This window comes from Phaethon aethereus (assembly GCF_964289735.1).
Source record: "Phaethon aethereus genome assembly, chromosome: 14".
Taxonomy (NCBI): Eukaryota; Metazoa; Chordata; class Aves; order Phaethontiformes; family Phaethontidae; genus Phaethon; species Phaethon aethereus.
Window position 1 is genome coordinate 10,150,812 of NC_138590.1, and position 23,077 is coordinate 10,173,888.

At 39.3% G+C, this 23,077-nt stretch overlaps 2 protein-coding genes across 3 annotated transcripts; both read left to right on the forward strand.

The window, feature by feature from the left end:
• Positions 1-604: 604 nt before the first annotated feature.
• Positions 605-11,536, forward strand: CREBRF (CREB3 regulatory factor; the record flags this gene model as incomplete). The annotated part of the gene is made up of 9 exons (XM_082006420.1): positions 605-624; positions 1,613-1,738; positions 2,592-3,675; positions 4,202-4,303; positions 7,896-8,090; positions 9,962-10,151; positions 10,569-10,642; positions 11,057-11,179; positions 11,421-11,536. The coding sequence occupies exons 1-9, from the start codon at positions 616-618 to the stop codon at positions 11,534-11,536; spliced, it is 2,019 nt and encodes a 672-aa protein (XP_081862546.1). The 5' UTR covers positions 605-615.
• Positions 11,537-18,276: 6,740 nt separating this feature from the next.
• BNIP1 (BCL2 interacting protein 1) lies at positions 18,277-22,735 on the forward strand (the record flags this gene model as incomplete). Of its 2 annotated transcripts, XM_082006392.1 has the most annotated exons (6): positions 18,277-18,477; positions 18,611-18,703; positions 18,915-19,006; positions 19,473-19,574; positions 20,312-20,430; positions 22,539-22,735. In XM_082006392.1, the coding sequence occupies exons 1-6, from the start codon at positions 18,394-18,396 to the stop codon at positions 22,733-22,735; spliced, it is 687 nt and encodes a 228-aa protein (XP_081862518.1). In that variant the 5' UTR covers positions 18,277-18,393. The 2 variants fall into 2 exon arrangements, with proteins under 2 accessions (XP_081862518.1, XP_081862519.1); XM_082006393.1 differs by lacking the exon at positions 19,473-19,574.
• Between the last annotated feature and the right edge of the window lie 342 nt (positions 22,736-23,077).

Below are 23,077 nucleotides of genomic sequence, written 5' to 3' on the forward strand. Positions count from 1 at the left end.
GAGATATCACTGTGGCAGACTGTCTATTCTGAAATTAGTATTTTGAGGTGTTTGCCTGAGACATTTTTAGAATTTATGGGCTGTCATATTAGTCATAAAGCTTGTTTCTGTCTTGTATACCCAGTAGTATGCTAGTCATTATTTCCAGTTAGGCAGGTTTTTTTCTTTTCTTATGTCTATAGAATGTGTGGACTCGGTAGTGAGGAAAAAAGGCAACAAAATGTAACTCAGCCAAAAAGGTTTTACAGGAACTCTGTTCTGTAGCATCTGTGGCTTTTCATTCGATGAAAGATGATAGGGGAAGAAAATTGCCATACATTGCAGCATGAGGAATAATCACTTTTCAGGGGAAATTTTTGTCTTCACTTTGGCTGTTTTTTAAGCACTATCTTTTTGGTGAAGGATTACTTACCTCCTTGGGGGTTTGCTGTGCTTATTATACACAGAAATCTACAAATAGAAAAGCTGCATCAGAGTGAACTGAAGTTATCCTAAGGAAAAATTTCATTGCATGGATTGTGTAAACTCACTGAGACTGAAGTAAAGCTGGAAAGGAATCTACAAGTAAATAAAACAAGAAGTTTGGAATTGGATTTGGGGAATCTGGGCTTGGAAATGCCTCAGGTAATTCTGTTATGATTCTATTTGCTTCTGTAAATAATTTTGCTTCCTTATTTAAAAAAAAAAAGAAAGTTTAAGAGCAAATTTGACTGGCATTAGCAGGGAGAGTTTATAAATAGAAATTAAATGGTGTCTATTTTTTAGGGTCCCAGTAGTGTTTATAGTGGAAGCTATGTTGCTGCTTCTGGTACTGTATTTGTTCACACAGCAAGATTCAGCAAAGTTGTTGTCTTGACGAGGGTGAATGCCTGGAGAAGCAGCCTTTTATTACTGCAGTGATTCACACATCAGCACACTGAATGACTTTCAGCAGTACAGTGTTTCTCCCTTCCCAACCCTCAGGGCGAGTGTGTCTAGAAGAGAAACAGAGGTCTGGAATTAAATGTAGCAGAAAGCCTTTGCTGCCCATTCCCTGCATATGACCAGTCATCCTGGATAATGTTTTTTTTGCAAAGCTACACTTTGTTCTCGAGCGATATAACACTCTTGATTTAGTTCTAATAAATTTTGCTTTTGTTACAATCTCAGGTGGAAGTTTCATGAGTTCCTATGGTTCTAAAAACAGTCAACACTAGTACAGAATCGTTTGTATTAGGGTGAAGGCTCTGCAAGCGTGTAGTGCCTATTGATACTCACAGATCTTGCCAGTACTCGCTCGCCTCTTCTACAAATGCTAACATATCCCTAAACTTGGCAAACGCGTAAGAATTTCAAACCAACAAGAAAGAATGAATGAGCAATGCTGTTGCAGCTATATGATGAATACAAATGTGTCCTTTGATTACAAAGATCTGCATGTTGTTAGCTGCTGTTGAAGCATTCTCTCGCTCTGAGAAATGATATGCTTATCTGTGTAGGTAAAAACCTTCCAGATGCAAGTACAGCACAAGCTCAGAGGCTTGGATGAAAGGGCAATACTCTATGTTTTGCTGAAGAAAAGAATATGCCTTTTTATAGCATGCTTCAAATGTCAGTATCAATTTTGTTGTAGCCCAGTGTGAGTGGAATGGACCCTCCTTTTGGGGATGCCTTTCGGAGCCATGTGTTTTCAGAGCAGACTCTGATGAGCACGGATCTCTTGGCAAGCAGTTCAGATCCAGACTTCATGTATGAACTGGTAGGTCATCTTCCTCTGTGTGCATACATAACTTCTTCTCTTTGACTAATACCCTGAGTTCATGTAGTAGTAAATGGGTATTTGCTCAAGAATGCTAGATCATTCATTACTGCTAGCAACTGATTAGGGAAGAGCCTAACTGCTTGTCCAGTAAATGTAATGCTTCTTCAATAGGTGCTGGTTAAAGCTGGCTGTCAAGAGAGGCTTGATACACAGTCTCAAATAAAGCTGTGTTGGTGTTACGTAATGGTGCTTAAGACTCTTCCTTACAATCTTTTCTGCAAGAGCAGCTATATGCTACTTCACCCAAGCTGTGAATGCAGGGGAAGCAAAATAAAAGTTGACTCATGAGCTACTTATACTAGCATTCTTTTTTTTCCTGCATCAAAAGAGAAAGGCAGGTCGTAGTCATTAACTGATCATGTTAGAATGAGGTTTTCCAGGGACTGCTAAACTTGAGTATATACTGTTAAGCACACAGCAGAGATTGACCTAGGTTAATAGAGGCTAGAACAGCTTGTCTGTGATGTCTCTCATATTTTAAATACATGGGTATTGGTACTAGTCTAGTTGATGACGACCAGATAAATTTGGAATAGCAGAAGAAGAATCCAGCAGCATTTGACTTGACATCTTTAGCAATCTCTACAGAAAGATATGCTGCTGAAGCATGGAAGCTGGACTTCATTTTGAGGCTCAAAAGAAGCTTTTAGTTGGAAGTTGAGGTATCTTCATATACTATCGCTCTCTTACACTTCACTGGAATTAAGCTTACCATACTAGATTAAGTAGAGGACGGAGATGATTGATAACTTTCCTTGTATTAATTTTTTACTTGTCTTATTGTGCGCAGGACAGAGAAATGGACTATCAGCAAAGCTCCAGAGACAACTTACTTTTAATGGAGGACTGCAAAGACCTTGAGAACTTGGAGTCTTTTACGGACATCCTGGACAAAGAAGCTGCTCTCACCTCAAAGTGGGAGCAGTGGGACACCTACTGTGAAGACTTAACTAAGTACACTAAATTAACCAGCTGTGACATCTGGGGAACAAAAGAAGTGGATTACCTGGGCCTTGATGATTTTTCAAGCCCATACCAAGATGAAGAGGTGATAAGCAAAACACCAACACTGGCTCAGCTTAACAGTGAGGACTCCCAACCTGTTTCTGATTCACTCTATTACCCTGATTTGCTCTTTAGTGTAAAACAAAACCCTTTAAATTCTTTGTTACCTGGCAAAAAAATTGCAACCAGAGCAGCAGCCCCAGTCTGTTCCTCCAAGAACATTCAGGCTGAGGCACCTTTGTCGGACTGTGTTCAGAAGGCAAGCAAACCTGCAACTCAGCCTGCTTCCAGTACACAAATCATGGTGAAGACCAATGTGTACAATAATGAAAAGGTGAACATTCATGTTGAATGTAAAGACTATGTTAAAAAGGCAAAAGTAAAGATCAATCCTTTACCACAGAGCAGACCAGTGCTGAGCCAGACACATGCTGATGCAGCAAAGGAAAACACCTGTTACTGTGGTGCTGTAGCAAAGAAACAAGAAAGAAAAGGAATAGAGTCCACGCATAGTCAGAGTACACCTCCTATTTTGCCTTTTAAAGAGACTCAAGAACTGCTTCTCAGTCCACCCCAGGAAACCCCAGGGCTTATTGTGGGGGAGAGCAGTCTTTCTGCCAGCACATCAGTGTCAGACTCTTCACAGAAGAAAGAGGAGCACAACTATTCTCTTTTTGTAACAGACAATTTGGGTGAACAGTCAGCCAAAGGAGATCCTGAAGAAGATGAGGATGATGAGGACGATATTGAAGATGAGGACCATGATGAAGGATTCGGCAGTGAGCACGAGCTGTCTGAAAATGATGATGAGGAAGAAGATTATGAGGATGATAAAGATGATGACATCAGCGACACTTTCTCAGAACCAGGTACCAGCAATGTTTGGCTTTGTTAACATGGAGGTTAATGGATTTCTCTGCCAAGTGGGAAAGAACGCTTTTGAATGCTTTATAGGCACAGGTGTGCACCACTGATCGTAAACTATGAACTTTCATCCCAGATTTTCTAAGTGCTTTGCAAAATATAATTAATGAAAACTGTACAAGGTCTCTATTGCCCTGTTTTGAGAAAACTGTATAAACTGTGGCCATGCAACAAAAATAGTAACAGAGAATACAGGAAAACTAGCTTGTAGCCTAAGGTCGTAGAGGAACTACCTGCAATTGTTGTCTTGTTCTATGGCTTGATGATAGGATATGCAGAGCTTTCTAGTGCTGCGGTAGGTTGCTGCTTTGAATTTAGCCAGAGTTGTGTGTCTTGATAGCTGGTATGAAATCATAGCCTGAGTGAAATAATTTCATAATTACTTAAGTCTGACTGTGGGTACAGTTTTCTAAAGAACCCAGAGAATACCTACCACTGAAACTAATAGAAGCGTTTCTTGGTGGTTTCCAGCAGTAACACTTAGTGGGTCTTCAAAGGATACTGAATTCCTCTCTCCTGCATGTAGAAATGGAGCCTTAACAACAGAAATAAGAACTAACCTTCACCTAGAAGGTAACAAAGCGGTAACGTTGTGTAAAAATAAAATCTGAAGGGAAAAGGACAGGACTGTAACCAAGTATTAGTTTCATTGTAGAAAGTATTATAATATTCACATTTTATAAATGCTTTGTAGTGCAGTATAAGTATTAAGGTATTCCGACTTTCGGCAATATGTAACTTGGGGGGCAAAGCAGCTGAAATTTTGCCTTTTTAAAAACAGTAGCTTCCCTAAAGCTTGTCAGTGTTTATCGTAATGAACACTCAGATTAAATTATTTTCTAAGTAGGTTTCCTGAGTTGACATTAAACTTCTTAAGCGTTATACCCTTTATGTGACTTTTACGTGCGCATAAGACATTCTTATTAGCATTTTAAAACCTTTTCCTCCCTCATTCTGAATTGAACTCCCTCTAATTTCTGGGAGGGAATTTTGAGTAGCTATTACAGCTCTGTAATGATTGCTGTACTGCACAGTGCTTTGCAGCCCACGGAGGCATGTTGCACAGAAAGCCTGGTAACTTTGAAAAAGAGATGTTGTATTAAAATGCTGGGATTTCAGTTGGTGGGATTAGATTAACTATTTGCTCTTTGTTCAAATTTTACTGACAAGCAGTCGCACAGCTATGTCGTGCTGTACAGTAACTGAGGAACTTGGCTTATACAAGCCTGCTAGAATTTTAAGTGAATGAAGCCATTCACCTCAAGTATGGTGATATTAAAAGTTTCACCATACCTTTTGATTATATTAGAAGGTAATGTCTCCTTAATTATGTCACTCTTGTACTTCGTGTTGCTTTTTTACCTTGAGAGTAAATGTAAATACTATGGATAAAGTTTCTTGAAATAGTAGCACTGAAACCAAAATCAATTGATAAATTTAGAGTGAAGATGTAATTTACTGGAAGAACAAAAAACTTACTAGTTATTGCTGACCCTTTTGATGTATTTTATACACAGTTTGCTTTTGTTTATTCTTCGTGTATGTTTTTGGAGTGCATGAAATGCTTTCTTAAAGCATTTGTGTTGTCTGAGGAAATACTTACATATAGTGAACTTCAGGAACTTCGAGAAATAACTAAAAACATGACTGGCTGTCAGGCAAGTTTGGGCAACAATGTTTTTATTATCACCATGATACAGATTTAGCAATTTTGGTCACCTGCAACTGTAATTTATGGGGGGAATTATCAGCCCAGGCCTTTTCTAGCACTTTAACTTTTTTTACCTAGCTCATTTAATAGACATAATTGTAAATGACTGCTTCTCCCATCAAGTAGTCAAGAGATTCCATAAACGGGAGATGCAACAACTGATTCTGTTTTCAGTAGCATTGGAGAAGGAATAGCTGAAAGGGAAAAGTGCTTGTAAGGATGTGGAGATTGTTTAAATAGGTTGCATTGCATCTATTCTAAGCACCTGGACCGTCAGCTGGGGGAAAACGACTCGTAAATGATTTGATGGAAGTCAGCATGATTAAATGGTAAAGAGAAAGGCTTTTCTGGTTTTGTTTTGGTGGGGCTATTTTTACCTTTAATCTGGTAAGATGCAGATGTCATGCCTATCCTGTTCTCTGTTTTACTTAATGCTGGTGAATTTAAACCTAAAACCTTGCAAAAGGCTTGAAAGGTAAATACAAAACCCCTTTCAGATTTCTTAGAAGCCCACCAAAGAAAGTGAGACTGCTATATGATCTTTGCTAAGAGGAGAATTCAAGGAAGATGCAGAAAAGCTAAACGGATTTGTTGCACTCCTGTATGTTATGGACTAGGTTAGGACATTGCGCACTAGATTATTCTGTGTAACTTTAAAATGATAGCAGGTCAATGTTAGAGTTGCAAGGCAGGATGCATTAAGTCAACATAATTTAGGTTGCTAACTTAATTAGAGTTTAAATAAGCAAGCAGGAAGTATTGATTTTAACCTTGTTTTACATTTGTACACATCAGCTCTTAAAGAGATTTGTTTTCATCAGTTGGTTTAATTCTGTGTTATCATGAAGATGGGCTAAATTTATACATAGCTATATAATGAGTTACATAGCTTGACATGTTTTTTCAAATGGAAAGTAAGTGGTTTTTTAAGAGTATTTTGATAAGTCAAACAGCATTTGGGTAAAAGGGAAGTACAGTTAAAAATATGGTATTTGAAACTATATTTAATGTAAATTGTCATAATCATTTTGGCTATACAAGAAAAATGTTTTATAAAGCATGTTTTATTGTTTGATTTGTCTTTAAAATACTGTCTTTTTAATAAACTAGAGAATCAAAGTAAATGAGTTGATGAAATGATTAGAAACAGAACTCTAGAACTGATTTCATCCTTCTGCACACCTAACTTTTATTCATACTTGGGGATATGAGGTGAGAGTCAGACCAAAGCCAGAAAGTTTGTTTTTCCTCTTTCAACTGGTTTTCCAAGTGCAAACAGACCAATTGAATGGACTGTTTTAAAAAGAAGAAAGTGTTGTTTGTGCTACTGTTAAAAAGATGAAGCAGAGCTGAAGCATATGGGGTCAAGGCTTGTTAAGCTTACAGTTCATTCAGTGATAGGCTTTTCTTGAAGCTTCATCAGTGTATGTGATGTTTTGAAATGCATTCTTTTTTAAGTAAATTTAAACTGTTATGTAGCATTTTAGTACAAAAGGTAATGCAGTGGTTTGTGTTTTTTTAACCTTGGTATAGGCTGTCTTTATTTTCTAAAGCATAAGTAGGATTTTAAAACTGTGGTTCGTGTTTACATAATTGTGGTATAAATATTTATGCAATGTGAATAGTGACATTACAGTTTCCATGTACTTCACGAACAGTCCATCATATCAAGTGCATCATAGTATACCTCTAAAATATTGTGTAGCTTTACTGTGAATCATTTCTCTTCATCCCACTAAAGAGGTGAGGAAGAGATTGAACAGCTTGTGTCCAGATCCCTTCAATTTAGATGGCCTTTTCATATGGGCTTTAGGTCATTGTCCTGATAACAGAGCCCCCTTCTTCTAGCCTAATATAGATCGGTGGTTTGATTTATTTCCCAAAGGTATTCAAACTCAAGGAAGAGCAAGAGTTGAACTCGATGATCCTAATGAGATCATCAGACTTCCAACTCAGAATATTCATGATTGAACAATTTTGCTTTCTTTATTAGTCTTTTACTAATCCATCTTTATTATCTGCTTCTCTTTCCATGCTTTTTGATTAGATATTAATTAAAATGTGGAGGCGAGTTACGATTATGTTTCTGCAAATTCATGGAGAAAATTGTAAGGATGGAAGAACAGTCTCTAACAGCTGTTGTCTGTACTTGACAGTAGTGGGACTTGGCGGGGGGAGAAGAGCAATAGAGCTTAGGGGTCAGAGAACGTAAAGGGGCTTTCAATGCATAAATAATTTGTGTCTTTTCAACTAATGAAGCACCATCACTGCTCAGTGTCTATCCCTGGATTTAAGGCAAGTACCCCGTAGCTGCTGCTGAAAACCAAGTCTATTAAATAATGTAAAACAGGCCTCATCTGTGGTTTTGCTCTTAACGTGAATACTCAGTCCACTGTTAAAGGGCTAGAAACAGTTTTGTCAACAGTATATAAACAATGCAATGCATCCTTTTAGGGTATGAAAATGATTCTGTGGAGGATTTAAAAGAAATGACTGCAATATCCTCTCGGAAAAGAGGCAAGCGAAGATACTTCTGGGAGTACAGCGAGCAACTAACACCATCACAACAAGAAAGAATGCTGAGGCCATCTGAGTGGAATCGAGATACGTTACCAAGTAACATGTATCAGAAGAATGGTCTCCATCATGGTAGGAACAGAGTCCTAGTTATAAGTTAATTTCTTTTATTCTGACATCTTCAGTAGCCAAACTCCCATACTTGCCAGTGCTGAGAAGTTGTGTTTTGACCATGAAAATAAATTATTAAAACACTGTCTGTTGCTCAATTAGCAGAGTTCTGCACAGTGTCTAAGGAAAGCACAGTGAACATACAGTAGTAACTTTCAGTGTGGTTTCTTCAGAGGAAGGTGGACGACTTGAGAATTGTAACTTCCAAGAGTGGAAACCCCATGAGTTCAAAATTTTCTCAGTGCAATACTGTAAACATATTGGGTGGGTCACTTGACTGATATTTGCTCCTCATAGCTGTGAGTTTGTCTTGCTTGTGTTAGAAGTAAGCTGGAAGTGATCTGAGATGCAAAGTTCATGTTAACTGCAGTATGAACTAAAGGACAAGCAATAAGGAGTAACTATCTCTCTTTGCGCCTCCCTACTTGTTTCTCCCACCTCTGTGAATGCAGCACAGCGAAGCAGCTACTCTTCTGTGAATAAACTATTTCTTTAAAATACCCTCTTAGAAACTTAAATCAATTGGTCTATAACTGTGTTTTATTCCCGTGCCTTTTTGATTAGCAATTTGCTCTACTGCACACATGACTAACATCACCCAGAACAAACCACTCTTAGGAGTAATGTTTGTTTTCTTGTCACAGGACCTCTTTGGTAGGCTGCTGCATTTGATTTTGGCTTTGAAGGAGAAAATGAAACCATCTTCCCTGATTGTAATGTTAGCATTACCTTACAGTTGAAAATTACTATCTTTAACACAGCAGTTTATCTTCTGTTAAACTGAAGGATTTTTTTGTTGTTGTTGTTACTTGTAGATTTACTCTTGTAGTGAAATATCAGCACCTAAAGTCCCTATCACTGTTCCTTCTTATGAAGGCTTATATCTATACTTGTTACTAAACAACAAATAACCAAATGTGCCTTGAGAACTCAGTCCCACCAGACACTTGGCGGAGCAAGTGACCTTTAAGTCAGGTGCATATGCGAGGGACTTGTAGGATCAAACACTACTTAACATCCAGAAGCTACAGAATAGAACACATGCAGGACTTTTTTATTTTCATGTACAGACATGTACCAAGGTTGTCTACTACCTCAGATAAATCAGGGTAAATTATAAACTCTCTAATAAATATTTCTGGAGCAGGTTTTGCTAGTTTTATTAACATTTTTCATGCAAGTGTCTGTAACAACCACCATTTTTAATAGAAGTCTAGAAAAAGACACAGTGGCAGAGAATCATAAGGAGTAAAGATTTTATCTTGAATATGTGTATTTCCTCAGGAAAGCCAGGCCTTAAATAGCTTCAAATACCTATAAAAGGGATTTACTAGCCTTTATGCAGATCATTTAAGCTCAAGATCACTGAAGATTGTTTCAGTACCAGGCCTCAACACTCCTCCTCAATACAGAACTTCAGCAATAAGATTATTTAGGAATGTAATTAAACTTGAGTGTGCAAGAGGATATATTGTCTGAACACGTAAGTTAGCAACTTACAGTTGGGGCAAAACAACTGGACTTGAACTTGTGACATACATTTTTTCAGCACAGTTGTGTGTATTCTGTCTGTCACGTCCATTAGCCTGCCCAGCGGTATTTGCTCTTATCTGATCTGGATATAATATGAATTGTACAAAGCAGTTTGTGTGGAAATGCTGTTGCTATTGTAAAAAGCCATAGAGATCACGTGATTCCAGTCCATTCTGTTGTAATGAACAAAGGAACTTAAACTGCATGCCAAAAAAATACATATTTAAGAATTTTTTTTTCACAGGTTTGTATAGGTATTGTGTCACTTTCAAACCCAATTTTCTGCATATTTTAAACAGGAAAATATGCAGCAAAGAAGTCACGGAGGACTGATGTAGAAGACCTGACTCCCAACCCCAGAAAACTTCTACAGATTGGTAATGAACTGAGGAAGCTGAATAAGGTGATCAGTGACCTGACGCCAGTCAGTGAACTTCCCTTAACTGCCAGACCGAGGTCAAGAAAAGAAAAGAACAAGCTGGCTTCCAGGTATGTGTTAGATAATGCTACATGGATGAGTAAATTTGGATTACTACAACTGTATGATTAAGATCTAACTAATTTTTGCCTCCAGAGATCCTGCTTCCTCGTGGCAGTTCCTGCAATGGGCTAATTAACAGTTTGTCAAAAAGCAGGGCAACGGGCACTTTGGAGATGTAGTTTGGAAGCCGGCTTGCTTAGCTGCAGGGCAAATGATTGATACAGTGGTGAAATCCACAAGTGTGAAATGTAAGCAGAGAGAGGTTAGCAGAGTGCTTCCAGTGAAGGTGAGTGAGAAGATAGATGATTTTGTACTTCACAGCTCTGAGAGTATTGGTTGATAAATTGCTGTGGCAAACAAACAGATGCTCTTAGTATTCTGGAATTTTTGTTAGTGTTCTAATTCTTCCCCTCTTCTTACTATAGGGCTTGTAGACTAAAAAAGAAAGCCCAGTATGAAGCCAATAAAGTAAAACTCTGGGGTCTCAACACGGAATATGGTAAATACAACTCTTCACATCTTAATTTTTCTTTTGTTCAGACAAGTCTGTGTTTTGCACCATCATGTAACCTGGGTCATACCTGGCAGTTTATAGAGAAAAAAGGGTTGGTACAAACCCAACAACTTTTTGTACCAATTTTTTTGGTACAGAAACAGTCCACTCCATAAAGTGTATGTGAATTGGGTTACCTGCAGTGTTGAGCTACTTTACAGATGTAAATTATGTAAATGTGTGCATGTAATGTAAATATTATTGAAAATATGTTTACAGATGTAAAAGATTACATTTAATTTTACAGTAAGTGTGATGTGACACCTTTGACACTTGCAGATAACAGTGTGTGGACAACTGTGGATCTCTTGCTCCAGGAGGAATGTGCTGTAAATCTAATCCTTTTTTTTTTCTTTGCAGATAACTTACTGTTTGTGATCAATTCCATTAAACAAGAAATAGTTAATCGGGTGCAGGTACCTAAAGATGATAGAGGAGTCAACATGGAACAGAAGTTGAACGTACTTATTAAAGACACTCTTGGTAAGCGATATACTTTATGTATTTGCATGTATGTGAAGGGACTTATCATCTATGATAAGTTAGATTACAAACACTTTCTGGAATAGGAAAAAGACAGACACGTTTCCTAATTTCAGTTTTCTGTGCCTTTTTGTTGGTTACTAACCAAAGTGTTCATGAGCTTTGTATTACTTGTAGGAAAGTACAAATCTGTGCAACAAATAGTAACCTTACAGCATGTTTTCTTACCCTCCCTTTTTAGGGCTACCTGTAGCTGGACAGACATCAGAATTTGTGAATCAAGTTTTAGAGAAGACTGCAGAAGGAGACGCCACCGGTGGCCTTGTAGGGTTGCGAATACCAATGTCAAAAGTTTAATACATGACTTCAGCTTTTCTCATCAGTCAGATTCTACCTGTGTTGTCAAGTACTTCATTGTAAATTGCATTCTGGTCTGCATGTCAGTTTAGCATTATGTAAACACTTACAATTAGGTTCCATTGTTTTTAAGTAACAATGTAGTAAAACAAATCAAAGCATGATATAAAATGCTTCATAGCATTTTTGGAGCATAAACCAGATAGTTTCCAAGCTGCTTTAAGTTTAAATTCTTAAATACTGCAGATTCTTTTTAAAATTAAGTTACCTAGGACCAGAATATATCACTTTTGTTTTAGAAGCAAAAACATGTTTTTGCTAGTAAAGTTTTAGCATATGCCAGACATATTGTGACAGGTTTATGCTCCAAGTAAAATAAGAGGAAGCATTTTTTTGCTAAAGCTGTCAATTTAGGGAAGGGGTTTGGGTTTTTTTAAATAATTGGATTTTCTTTTGTTCTTCTTAAAAAACAGTAAGCTTTCTTTGCAACCATTAACTGTACATAGCACACGTGGCATTAGAGCTAGTGTGCCATATAAGACTTTAATTTTCTGAGCTTAATATAGTATTTAAATGTCTGTGCAAGCAAGAGAAAAAAAAGTATATTCTTTGTGCCTTGTATTTTGGGGGGAGAGCTGTCAGTATAAGCTGGTAAAGTTTTGTATGAAGAAAACCCTGAGGGGAAAAACCAAGATGTATAGATGGTAAGATTATAGGTTTTAATGTATTTGTTCCAGCTCTTAAAATTTTTGAATGTATATAGGAATATGTTGAAAATGTAGATATATGCCACAGAGTCTATGTATTGTATAAAAGATGGCTCTAGAAAACTCAATTTCGGTACTTTGGCCGGAAGAAAACAAATACTTGCACATTAATGCGATTGTTTATTTTTGTACCAAAGACAAATGCAACTGATATGGCGAACTGCCAGTCTAAGTAAAGTTTTGCACAGCTTATATGATACTGTACTGAATGTAAAAAAAAAAGAAAAAAGAAAAAAAATTAAAGGTCAGGGTTAGGGATCTTACTGAACTGTGAATTTTTTTGTTTGGGTCCAATTATCTACAGAAGGAGCATTCATACATAACAATATTATTTTGCTGTTCTTGTAGTTCGCTTCCATGGTAGATAAGTTGGTGGCCGTCTCGGAGTCTTTAAATCTTTTTTCTCTGCACTTACTGTAGGAGATTTTAATATATTTGGATTTTAGTAAGCTATTGGTAAAATAGTTTTCAACTTTGAGAATTTAAAAAAATATTTAGCTTGTTGTAGTATACTTCCACCAAACAACCAAAATAAAATTATTTTTATTGTAATGTGTATATATGTAAAGAGTAAAAAGAGCTACAAATATCTAATTCCTTAGTTGCCACTTTTCCAGTTGATGTATTATTATGCATGTGATGTTTCCAAGGATCAACACAGGCTTCAAACAAAACAACAAAAAAAATTTATAGACTTTTATATTTTTGTACAGGTATTTCGAAACTAGCTTCTTCAAACTTATATGTGACTTATTCTTGTTAATTCAGTAGTTTCTATGATTGATGAATATTAACACACAGTTCTTATTTGCTCTTCTGCTAATAAGAGTTGGCTTTGTAGTCAGTGTTAACGTACAGATTAAAAGCTTTAGCCTTTGATGAGAAAGTCCTTTATCTCAAGGCAAGATCATTCTCTGGTTTCATGGACCTCCCCCCCCCCCCCCGCCCCGCTTTTCCTCCCTGTTCTTTCTCTCCCTATTTAAAGATGACAAAACACTGTTTACTGAAAATAGAAATACCAAATATTTTCAAATGTAGCTGCTGAAAAAAAAAATGCAAAAGTCCATGAAGGCTTTCTCCCCCACTCCCTTTGGGGAATTTCTCCACTTCATTTCTAGTTTGTCTAAGTTTGTTTGTACTGTGATTCCTTTTTGTTTATAAGTAGTTTATTTTTATATCCAAGCTTGTAGTATAAAAAAAAGTCTGAATCAGTAATAGTGCAGTAAGAGTGGCCAATGAAGGTGGCAGTCCTGCCACATACTTGTGCGTGTGCACACAGCTTACTTTGTATCTAAATATTTTGGAAGACTCGGAAGGGAGGAGGAGGCCAAAATACCACTACTGCGCTGTACAGAAAGTCTTTCCTACAAGAGACTGAACAAATACCCAGGGCAATTTAGGCAAAACTTTGTAAATCCACTTAAGACTTTCAAAATCTGAGTGGAATGTGGGTGTTTTTGTTTCAGGTGTTGTTGTTGTTAGGGTGAGGTAAGAGTTGGCTGCTGCTTTATACAGTGGGTCAGATGTATTCCTATTGTAATTATTGCCGATGTTGCAGTTATTCCGGAGATGCATATGGCCCATCAAACGCCGACAGAGAATGTCTCTTGTGAAGTTAAGGCCATGTCTGTACCGAGATTTGAATACTGTTGTTCCTTTCTGATGAATGGTGTTAACACACTGCTCAGATACGAGAGATCCTTATGCTATGTCCAAACTGTGTAGACAAGGCAGCATTTCTAAACATTGAGAGCAGTTTTGCAATCAGGTAAAAACTTCTGTGACAAATTAAACTGACAAGGTATTAAAAAGCCCCTTTTTAATTGCTCAGAAATACTGGGCAAATGTAACTTTATAGCTTTTTATTTTTGTCTGAAAACCAGAATATGATTTTGGTCTAGCATTTCAAAGTAGACTTTGAATCTTTAGTGAATTCCATACCCTTGCATTTCAGTGTTTTCTATGTATTATTTTAAGTTAAAGCTTTTAAATAGTTGAGCTTTTTAATGTTGACACTTTATTTTGTACCTATTTATATGTATGTGTATCTTAGAAAAGCACTTTGTTTAAAAAAAAAAAAAAGAAACTGCGTTTTATATGATTCCTGCCACTTGCTGCTAACTCTGGGCTGGTCAGAATGCTGCAGCGATACTTGATATAAATAAAACCTGGCAGTAAAATGTAGAGTAAAGATAAGACCTTTTGCTGGTTTAACTTTAAAATAAAGGTGACATAGGCAAGCTGTGCAGCTTTACATTTTAACCAGGGGACTCTGTGGCATTTAAACCGTCTAGAAATGGTTGTACTTTAATGCCAGTAACAATCTGCTTCCTCTAGTGTCATTAAAATATATACATTTAGTGTATACTTATCACAAACAAAAAATCTTATAAGGGTATAAAAACCAACAAATGTACATGTTCTGTTTTTTGCAACTGTGGCATGCATTTTTGGATGATCTTTAGAGAAGACCATTTTCTAAAGATTTTCAGTGTTCATACATGGTATGTGGATCTTAATGAAGTCCTGGATTTTTTTGTTTGTTTTTGAGTGTAGGCATTGTGAATATTCACTTTTAATCCTATATCCAAAAACAATTATATATTTTTGATTTAATACAAGCAAAAGCTCTTCCTTTTTCTGATACACTGGATTCTCTAGAATTTGTTTCCATATTAAAAGCATGCTGTCATAACTGCTCTTGTTGAGATCTCGTCAGTCTGAACTTAGGTGCCACACTTTGAATTGATGGACTGCTTGTTCTACTGTACCATGTATGATTCTCGTCCTTTCCTACTTCCTTCATGACAGATGATGATGTGGCTTTATATTGTGCCTTACTTGTACATCTAGAACTAAATGTTTTTCATTCCCTCTGAACTCTTCAAACCTAACCCTTCTGAAATTGAATCAGAACTGATAAAAGCATCCTGAAGAACGTCTGGATAGATCTGATTTCAGTTTCTCTCAATAGTAGTACTTTTGTATTTATATGGAAGACCAGTTTTTGAATGGCCTTGCAAAATGTGGGGGTGCTCATGAAGGGTGTTTTTTAGCCCTAAACCCCTTTTGCTAATGCTTCCTTTTATGGTTTATTGAACACATTTACTGATACTTGGTGAGTACTTTTTTTTTTTTTGGATGAGAGAGACTTACTACTAAAGCTATGTTTACGTGTGGATGGGCTGGATTTTCTTATCATACCAGTTGAAATCATTGTGATTTAATGAAGTTGCATTGCTGTAAAGCTTATGTGAGAGTCAAGGTCAGCTGTGTTCAGTTCCTAATTCTTTATAGACAGACTTTTTTCCATACTAAGAGGACCAGGAAAAAGTTTGTGGGTTTTTTTTTAAACAAACAAGCAAACAAAATTAAAAAACTTAAAATGGATGAAGGGTCTTTTAACTAACCTAGAAGCAACCAGACACTTCTGGAATACAGTGGTGTCAGTTTTGATTTTATTTTAAAAATATCCCCCCCAAATATTTATCTGATATTTGCCTTCATTAATAAAACAGTTAGCTTATTCACAAAATATGAAGACTGGATGTGCTTTTCTCTTCCATAAATCATTTAAACATAGCTGTTTTTTTTAAAGCTCTAAAAGGCTTTAGCAGGAGAATTTCAAAGGGTTGTATACAAGTTGCCTTCAGCAGAAATAGCAAATGCAATTCTGTTCTTCAAATGTGCTTGCTAGTCTTCCTGAAATTCTGTTGAGGCATAACCCACTTATGTACCGTGAATGTCAGGATTTGTATTTGGCCTTGAGACCTGAATTTCAAGAATGCATCTAATCATGATTTTATTTTCTTTTTAAGTTGGAGGCTTCAATTGGAATCATCTAGTTAAGTGTGCTGCTAGATGTGGTCTTGGCTTATTGACACAGCCTTGCACACAGCTGAGGTTTATTCTGTTTACCCCAGGGATCGTGTGAAGTACATTTCAAACAGTTACTGCTTCAGTGGCTGATTCTTCTTGTAACTGTATTAAGGGCATTAGTATGTTGAGAAAACACCACTCTCTAATATTTCCCAATATAAATTGGGATTCTTAAATGTCATTAATGAAAGATGGCACTTTTAGGTTATATCTTCTTTGCAGCATACAAAAATGTCTCTATCTTTCTACAAGTTACATTTCACAATATGCCATGTTTTTTCCCCCAATGCTTCTAGCATGATAAGAAAGTGTGTGTGCACACTGAATTATAATCCTCAGCCTCTTAGACATTCATGAACTTCCACAAGAGCAAATACTGACTATGCATTTATTGTCTTTCTAATGAGCTGTGGAGCTAAAAGTGGAGCCAGAGCTATTTTAAGCCACACTTTTTTTTTTCCATAAGAATAAAACTCCAAACTTTCTAGATAACAACAGTGTTCAGAGTTTTTCTGGAGTTAGGAATATTTTGTAGTCAGCTATCTAAGTCAGATCTGAGTTAACTAGCTACTGTAAGAAAAACTTCTGGATTGGATTTGGTATTGGCAAAAGCACGCTCTGCCCTATCAAAATCTTCTGATTAAGCAACAGAACCTAGTAGTAGCACTTAATTTTATTAATCTTTCATATAATGACGGACATACATTCTGATTGGAATCATCTATCTTCCCAGAATTTGTGTCCAAGAAAAACTTACTGCTCAGTATTTGTGGTTGGGTGAACTCTTAAGGCTGATGGCACATGTGGATGTAGGTGGTTGACAAGCAGAAAAAAAAAAATGTATTTTAAACAAAACATGGCATCCTGTTCTGCCTATGCTCGGGGTCATGATTGTAATGCTGTCCTTGGTATTCTATAATCAATTTCCAACTGGAGCTCAGAAAAACTTACTGAAAGTCTTGTCTCTGTTAGAAAATAAATTTACCATGTTAAAAGCATGATCTGTTAAGAGTTGCAATGTTTAATGTTGGTTAATAGTTGTGCAGTTTTTATTTTTTCGAAAAGAGGCACAATTAAACTATTGACTGTTTACTCTGTCACCCTTGATCCCTAGCACTTCTATTCAGATACAAATTCATCAATGTATGCAACATCCTTTGTAATTTAAAATAAAAATTGTGGAGGAAATATCATCTCGAATCATTGTATGTGTGGAGTGATAGTGAATGGCGTGTGCTTTCTTGAAGTAAATGCCCTTCGTCTCCTGGTATTGTCAGCAACTTTCCTCTGGAAAAAGGGATCGTAGGAATAAGGAATAAGTAAGAATATAACTTGTTTTACCCTGGGATCAGCACTCATGCTGACAGCTGCCTCACACAGCTGCTGGGTCAGAGTGGTGGGACCATCAGGAGAATCTGGACTGCAACCCACCAGTTGGGGCTGTGGGCAATGGCTGTGAAAAAGGCCTTACCCTTCCACACCTTCTAGCTTTGTCCAAACCTGGTTTGTCACACAGTAAGGTGTGAGGGCAGGAGAGGGAAGACATGGCACCAGGGGAAGAGTTCGTGGAAAAAGAAGGGCCATTGTGTTGCCTCCCCTTTCCTCCTTTCAGGGGTACAGGAGGTACTCAGTGTTGTTCCCCCAGCCTCCTCACACTGATGCCGGCCATCCTCCCTGCTGCTGATGGTCTAAGGCCTTATCGGTCTCTGCCTGCCCAGCCAGCAGCCTTGGGCGGTCTGTTGGGTGTAAAACAGTGCAGCTTTCGGCTGGTGCAGCCTGATGTTATCGTTGCTTCTCCCGGAAGTCGCGGTAGGCGCTGCTTTGGGCCCAGTTTTTGGCTCCTGAGGGCTAAGGGACCCACCTCAGCCCTCGCTACCAAACAAACCACCTCTTCATGCTTCACGCGGTGCATGAAGGAACGTTTCACCGGCAGAAGAACCATAACATCCGTCATACCGGCCGCACGAAGGGAACGCGATACGCGTTATTCAGCACAGGACGGCCACCGCTGAGCAGAGCAGACCCTCGCCGTCCCGCGGACGTTCGGCTCCTCGGGGACCCTCAGCGGAGCCCCCGCGCTGGCTCGGCGGGACGGGCAGGACGGGCGGGACGAGGCCCGTGGCGGCGGCTGTAGCCTGTGCGCACCAGGGTGCCCGCAGGGGGCGCCCGCGGGCCGGCCGCCGGGGCCCCGGCCTCCGCCTCCCTTCCAAGATGGCGGCGGCCGCCTGCGTGCCGGTGCGGGTCTGCCACCAGGAGATCATCAAGTTCGACCTGGAGATCAAGGCGGCCGTGCAGGTACCGCCGCCCGCCTCCGCGGCGGGTCCCCCCCTGCCAGGGCTATGGGGTGGCCGCTGCCTTGCGCGGGGAGCCCCGGCCGGGCCGGGCGATGCCCACCGTCGGCCGCGCTGACCGGGCCATTGTCTTCCAGGACATCCGGGACTGCCCGGGGCCGCTCAGCGCCCTCACGGAGCTCAACGCTGCTGTGAAGGAGAAGTTCCGTCACCTCCGCGGCCGCATCCAGGTGAGGCGACCGGCCTTCGTTGCTGGCCCGCACCGCGCGGCCTTGCGCCGGGGCTGCCTGGGGGCGGTGGGGGTCCCGGCTGTGGGAATCACAGGGTCCCGCTTACCGGATCAATCTGCTGTTAATTCGCTCCCTGGCTGCAGTGGGGTGTGCGAGTTGCAGGTGGCAGCAGCTGTTGATCAGCTTTCCGTGTTTCTGCTTGCTGTCCAAGGAGCTCGAGCAGATGGCGAAGGAGCAAGATAAAGAGTCAGAGAAACAAGCCTTACTGCGGGAAGTGGAAAACCATAAGAAACAAATGCTCAGGTGGGTCGGGCAGCCGGTGCTGTTTACAGGTCTCCTGTAACCCGAGATAATCCCACTTTTGTAGAGGGTCTTTCGGATCCTGTTGACCAAATACAGTCGCTGACACGATGCTGTTTTGCCCAAGACCAAGAGAGGGTCAGGGATGGAAAGGGTCGGTCTGCCTTCTCCTTTCCTCTCTCCTGTTCTGGCTCCCTAACCATGGTCTGTCCCTTTGAGCAGTTGAGCATGTAAGTAGGTGGCTTGAGAGTCTGTCATTTGACAGCTGGCACAGTTTTCTTTCCTTGCTCCATAAGCGACACACTCAGGAGAAGAAATGACAGGACAGTATTATGCTGTGTTGTCATATAGAGGAAAGTCCATGTACGTATCTGGGGCGCTCAGTTACAGTGGCGATTGCTTTGTGAAAATTGTTTCCACTTGAAAGGTGTTACCATCATATTACGACATTGTGCTCTTGTGATTTCAGCAATCAGGCAGCTTGGAGAAAGGCAAATCTAGCTTGCAAAATTGCTATCGACAACTCTGAGAAAGATCAGCTGCTGCAGGGCAGAGACTCCTTAAGACAAAGGTATTGGACTGTCCCACTGTACGATCTGAGATGTGAACTATATTCACTAGTTTCAGTGAAGTGGTGTAATGTTTTTAAGTTACTTAACTGTATTTGGAATATAACTTTTCTTTTATGTGTGCATTTACCTTTTGTAGAGATTTAAACCATTAAGGATTGTGATACTTTCAGGTTTTCTTGGTGTTGGCATGTCATGGTGTTGGTAAAGGGGATAACTTAGCCTTCATAGTTTTTCTGACTGCCTTTTACATTAATTGCAATCAGGGTTATAAACAGGTGATGGATCATTATGCAAGCTGTTTTCATGTGCAGAACTGGATATAAGCTTATGTAATTTCTGTATTGAAAAGCTGGCATATTTAGTATCATGAAGCAACAAATGGCATACCCAGGATAGTAAAGGGGTAGTTTGTATCAGTGCATGCCATACCAGCTCATGAAGTTGTACAATCATGGATGAACAAGTGATAAAATATGGACCCCTGTGAGATTCTGAGACACTAGCAGTTGTTTTGGCTCATTACTTTAATATTTTGTGGGGTTTTTTTATTGTTATTGTTTAGTAAAGATAATCTGAATTTCTCATGCAGTAAAAAACTAATTCTATCATTTGTTCAACAGCAGAGATGTTTGGTGCCAAGCTCTGTTCTAAGCTCCCTGGCAGCAGCATTTTCTCTGCAGTACCCAAAGACATAACTTTATCCCTTCCTGCTTTACTTTTTCCCTTTCTTTTTCAGGAAGACTACGAAGGAAAGTCTGGCAGAGAGTGCAAGTAACATCACGGAGAGTCTGATGGGCATTAGCAGGATGATGTCGCAGCAAGTCCAGCAGAGTGAGGAGACTGTGCAAACCCTAGGTACAGATGTTATTTGAGTGTGTGGGTATGGATTGGATGATTGAAGCACCTTTCACCAGTTCTGTTAGGATGGGGAGAGGCAAACTGACACCGTGTGGAGCATAGTGGAAACCTGCTTTGCTTTAGGAGAACATACTACAATGATTTAAAGGACCATCCAGCAGAACTCCTCTAACAGTGGGACATAAACAGAAAATAATAGTGTATGTTGCTTGGAGCTGTTTGATTCGAGTTTCTGTTTCGTGATTCTGAACAGGACAAGAGGGCAGGAAAAGGGGGCAGGATTATGAGCTTTTGTTTTAGTTTCACATAAAAGCAATGTAAAAGCAATGTGAGTTGACACGGTGCTAAGAGTGTCTTTGGTGTTACTCTGTGCTACTGTCCTGGTATGCATTTGGTAACAGCAGAGACAATAAAAGTGTAGGTACAAGTCCATACACAGAGGAAACTTAGTATGGCTGGAAGACTCTTTTCACCCAGTCTCCAGCTGGGATGACTAAGAGTCGAGGAGATCAAGTGACTTGAACCCGAGGTCACTTGCTCTGTCAGCAGTGCAACAGGGACTGTGAAACCAAGATTTCACCCAGTTCTTTGGCTTAGACTCCTAAGACAATAAATCAAGTGACCTGTCAGAACTGGTGATTCATGAAGCATTTGGAAGTTGGATCTGTGTTGCCTGGGCCTCTTACTAGCTGTGCTTTTGGGCAGAAGAGAGAACAGTCTAAAGATGAGGATAAATAACACAACTTTTGCCCTCCTTGTTTTCTGCCCCCGTCTGAGGATGGCAGCTGGACCCTGTTTGTTCATGCAAAAGTAGCATGTTTCCTCTCCCATTAAAAAGACAGTTTGGCAGACACTTTTTCACCCTGTTTCTGACTGAACAGCACTTGGAGTTCATCAAGGGAAAAACTATCGAAGGTCATTTACAAAACCCAGCTGCAAATTCTGAATCAGTGGTTAGGATTTCTTTGCTCTGAGCAAGTCCTTTCCTAGTATGCAGTGAATATATGCAGCTGTGAAGCAGGGAAGATCTGCTTTGTCATTAACGATGGGAAACAAGTTTTCTATTTCCACTTGGATCAAAATGCTTCTTTAAGATGGGACATAATGGTTTGCAAAATATTATAGATGTATTTCTACTGTGCTCGTTTTTGTGAACCAGACAACGTGCTTGGAGTTTGACCTTTCTTTAATCAATCGATTCAGTATAGAGTGATACACCAGCATTCACTGTCGTACAGGGTATGAATTCTGTGATATAAGAAAAAGAGGACTTCTGGGCTTTTGCTTTCATTTAGTAATTCGAAAGGAGGAAGGCTGAGGAGTTTGGGGCGTTTGTTTGCTTGTTTGTTAGCTTTTTTTGTTAGCTTGTTTTCTCTCAGGGAAAGAGAAGCCGAAAGGCGCCGATGTTCCATCTTGCTGTTTTGGCATATTCTCAAATTCTGTCTTTAGTTGAGACCAATCAACACACTTTTTTCCTCTAGTTGATTTTCTCTTTTTTATTAGGGAAAATAACTATTAAAAATCATTTAAATTGTTTGAGCTGAATAATTAAGGATCTTTTATGGCTGCATGCTGCTTTTTCACTTTGTGCAACCCCATCTGAGTCTCACTGATATACTGCCCTGGCTGGGAGGAACAGTTTCAGTTGTGCAATTAATATATTAAAATATTGACCTGTCCTCCTGCTGCTAGAGCTAATGCTGATAGTGATGGTGATTTCTCTCTCTTAAATTGGTGGTTCTAGCACCATTCTTATTTCACTCTGCTTCCAGCGAGCTCTCAGGTAGCACTGACATTGTTCATAAAAAGTGTGAACTGGATTTGATCGGGTAATCTAAAAATTAAAAATTCAGGAACAGGCCATAGGGCCTTTAAGCCAGTCAGTACTCTTGCTTTGTTTTGCATTTTTCCTTAGCACATCAGGAGTACTGAGTTGTGAAAGCTTTTGCAAGAACAGTCTGCATTTGTCTTACCCATAAGTCAGCCTGACCCAGAAGGTTCTCACAGGCACTATCTGTATTGCCAAATACTGCATGCTAATGTGCTTTGTCATATATTTGTGAAGTGCAACCAGCTGATTTTTTTTTTCCCCCCCTTAATTTCAGCCAATTCTTCACGAACCATCCTGGAAGCAAATGAAGAATTTAAGTCCATGTCCGGGACAATTCAGTTGGGGCGAAAGCTGATAACAAAGTACAATCGCAGGGAACTGACAGACAAGCTGCTAATCTTTCTCGCCCTTGCCTTATTCCTGGCCACAGTGCTCTATATTTTGAAAAAAAGACTCTTTCCATTTTTGTAAAATTCCAAAGCTAAACTGAACTGTTACAAAAGATCAGAAAGAGATGGCATAGTAGTGGTAGGGCTTTTAAAGAAAACAATAAAGGGATACTGCAGTAGCTGAAAGGTCGTTAGGGCAGGCATGACTTTACACTGTCCCAGCGGAGCATGCGACCTGCCTAAGAAGAGCTTAAATGAGTGTTAGTCCGGACGAAGCAGGTAGATCAAGGTGTGGAAAGAAGCAGGACCAGTCTGCCTGTAGGTTTGGAAAACCAGACAAATACTTGAGGAACTAGGCACTTAGAGGTGCCAGTCTTAACTTTCACCCTCTCTTCATTTTGCCTTCAAATGAACTTTTGACTGG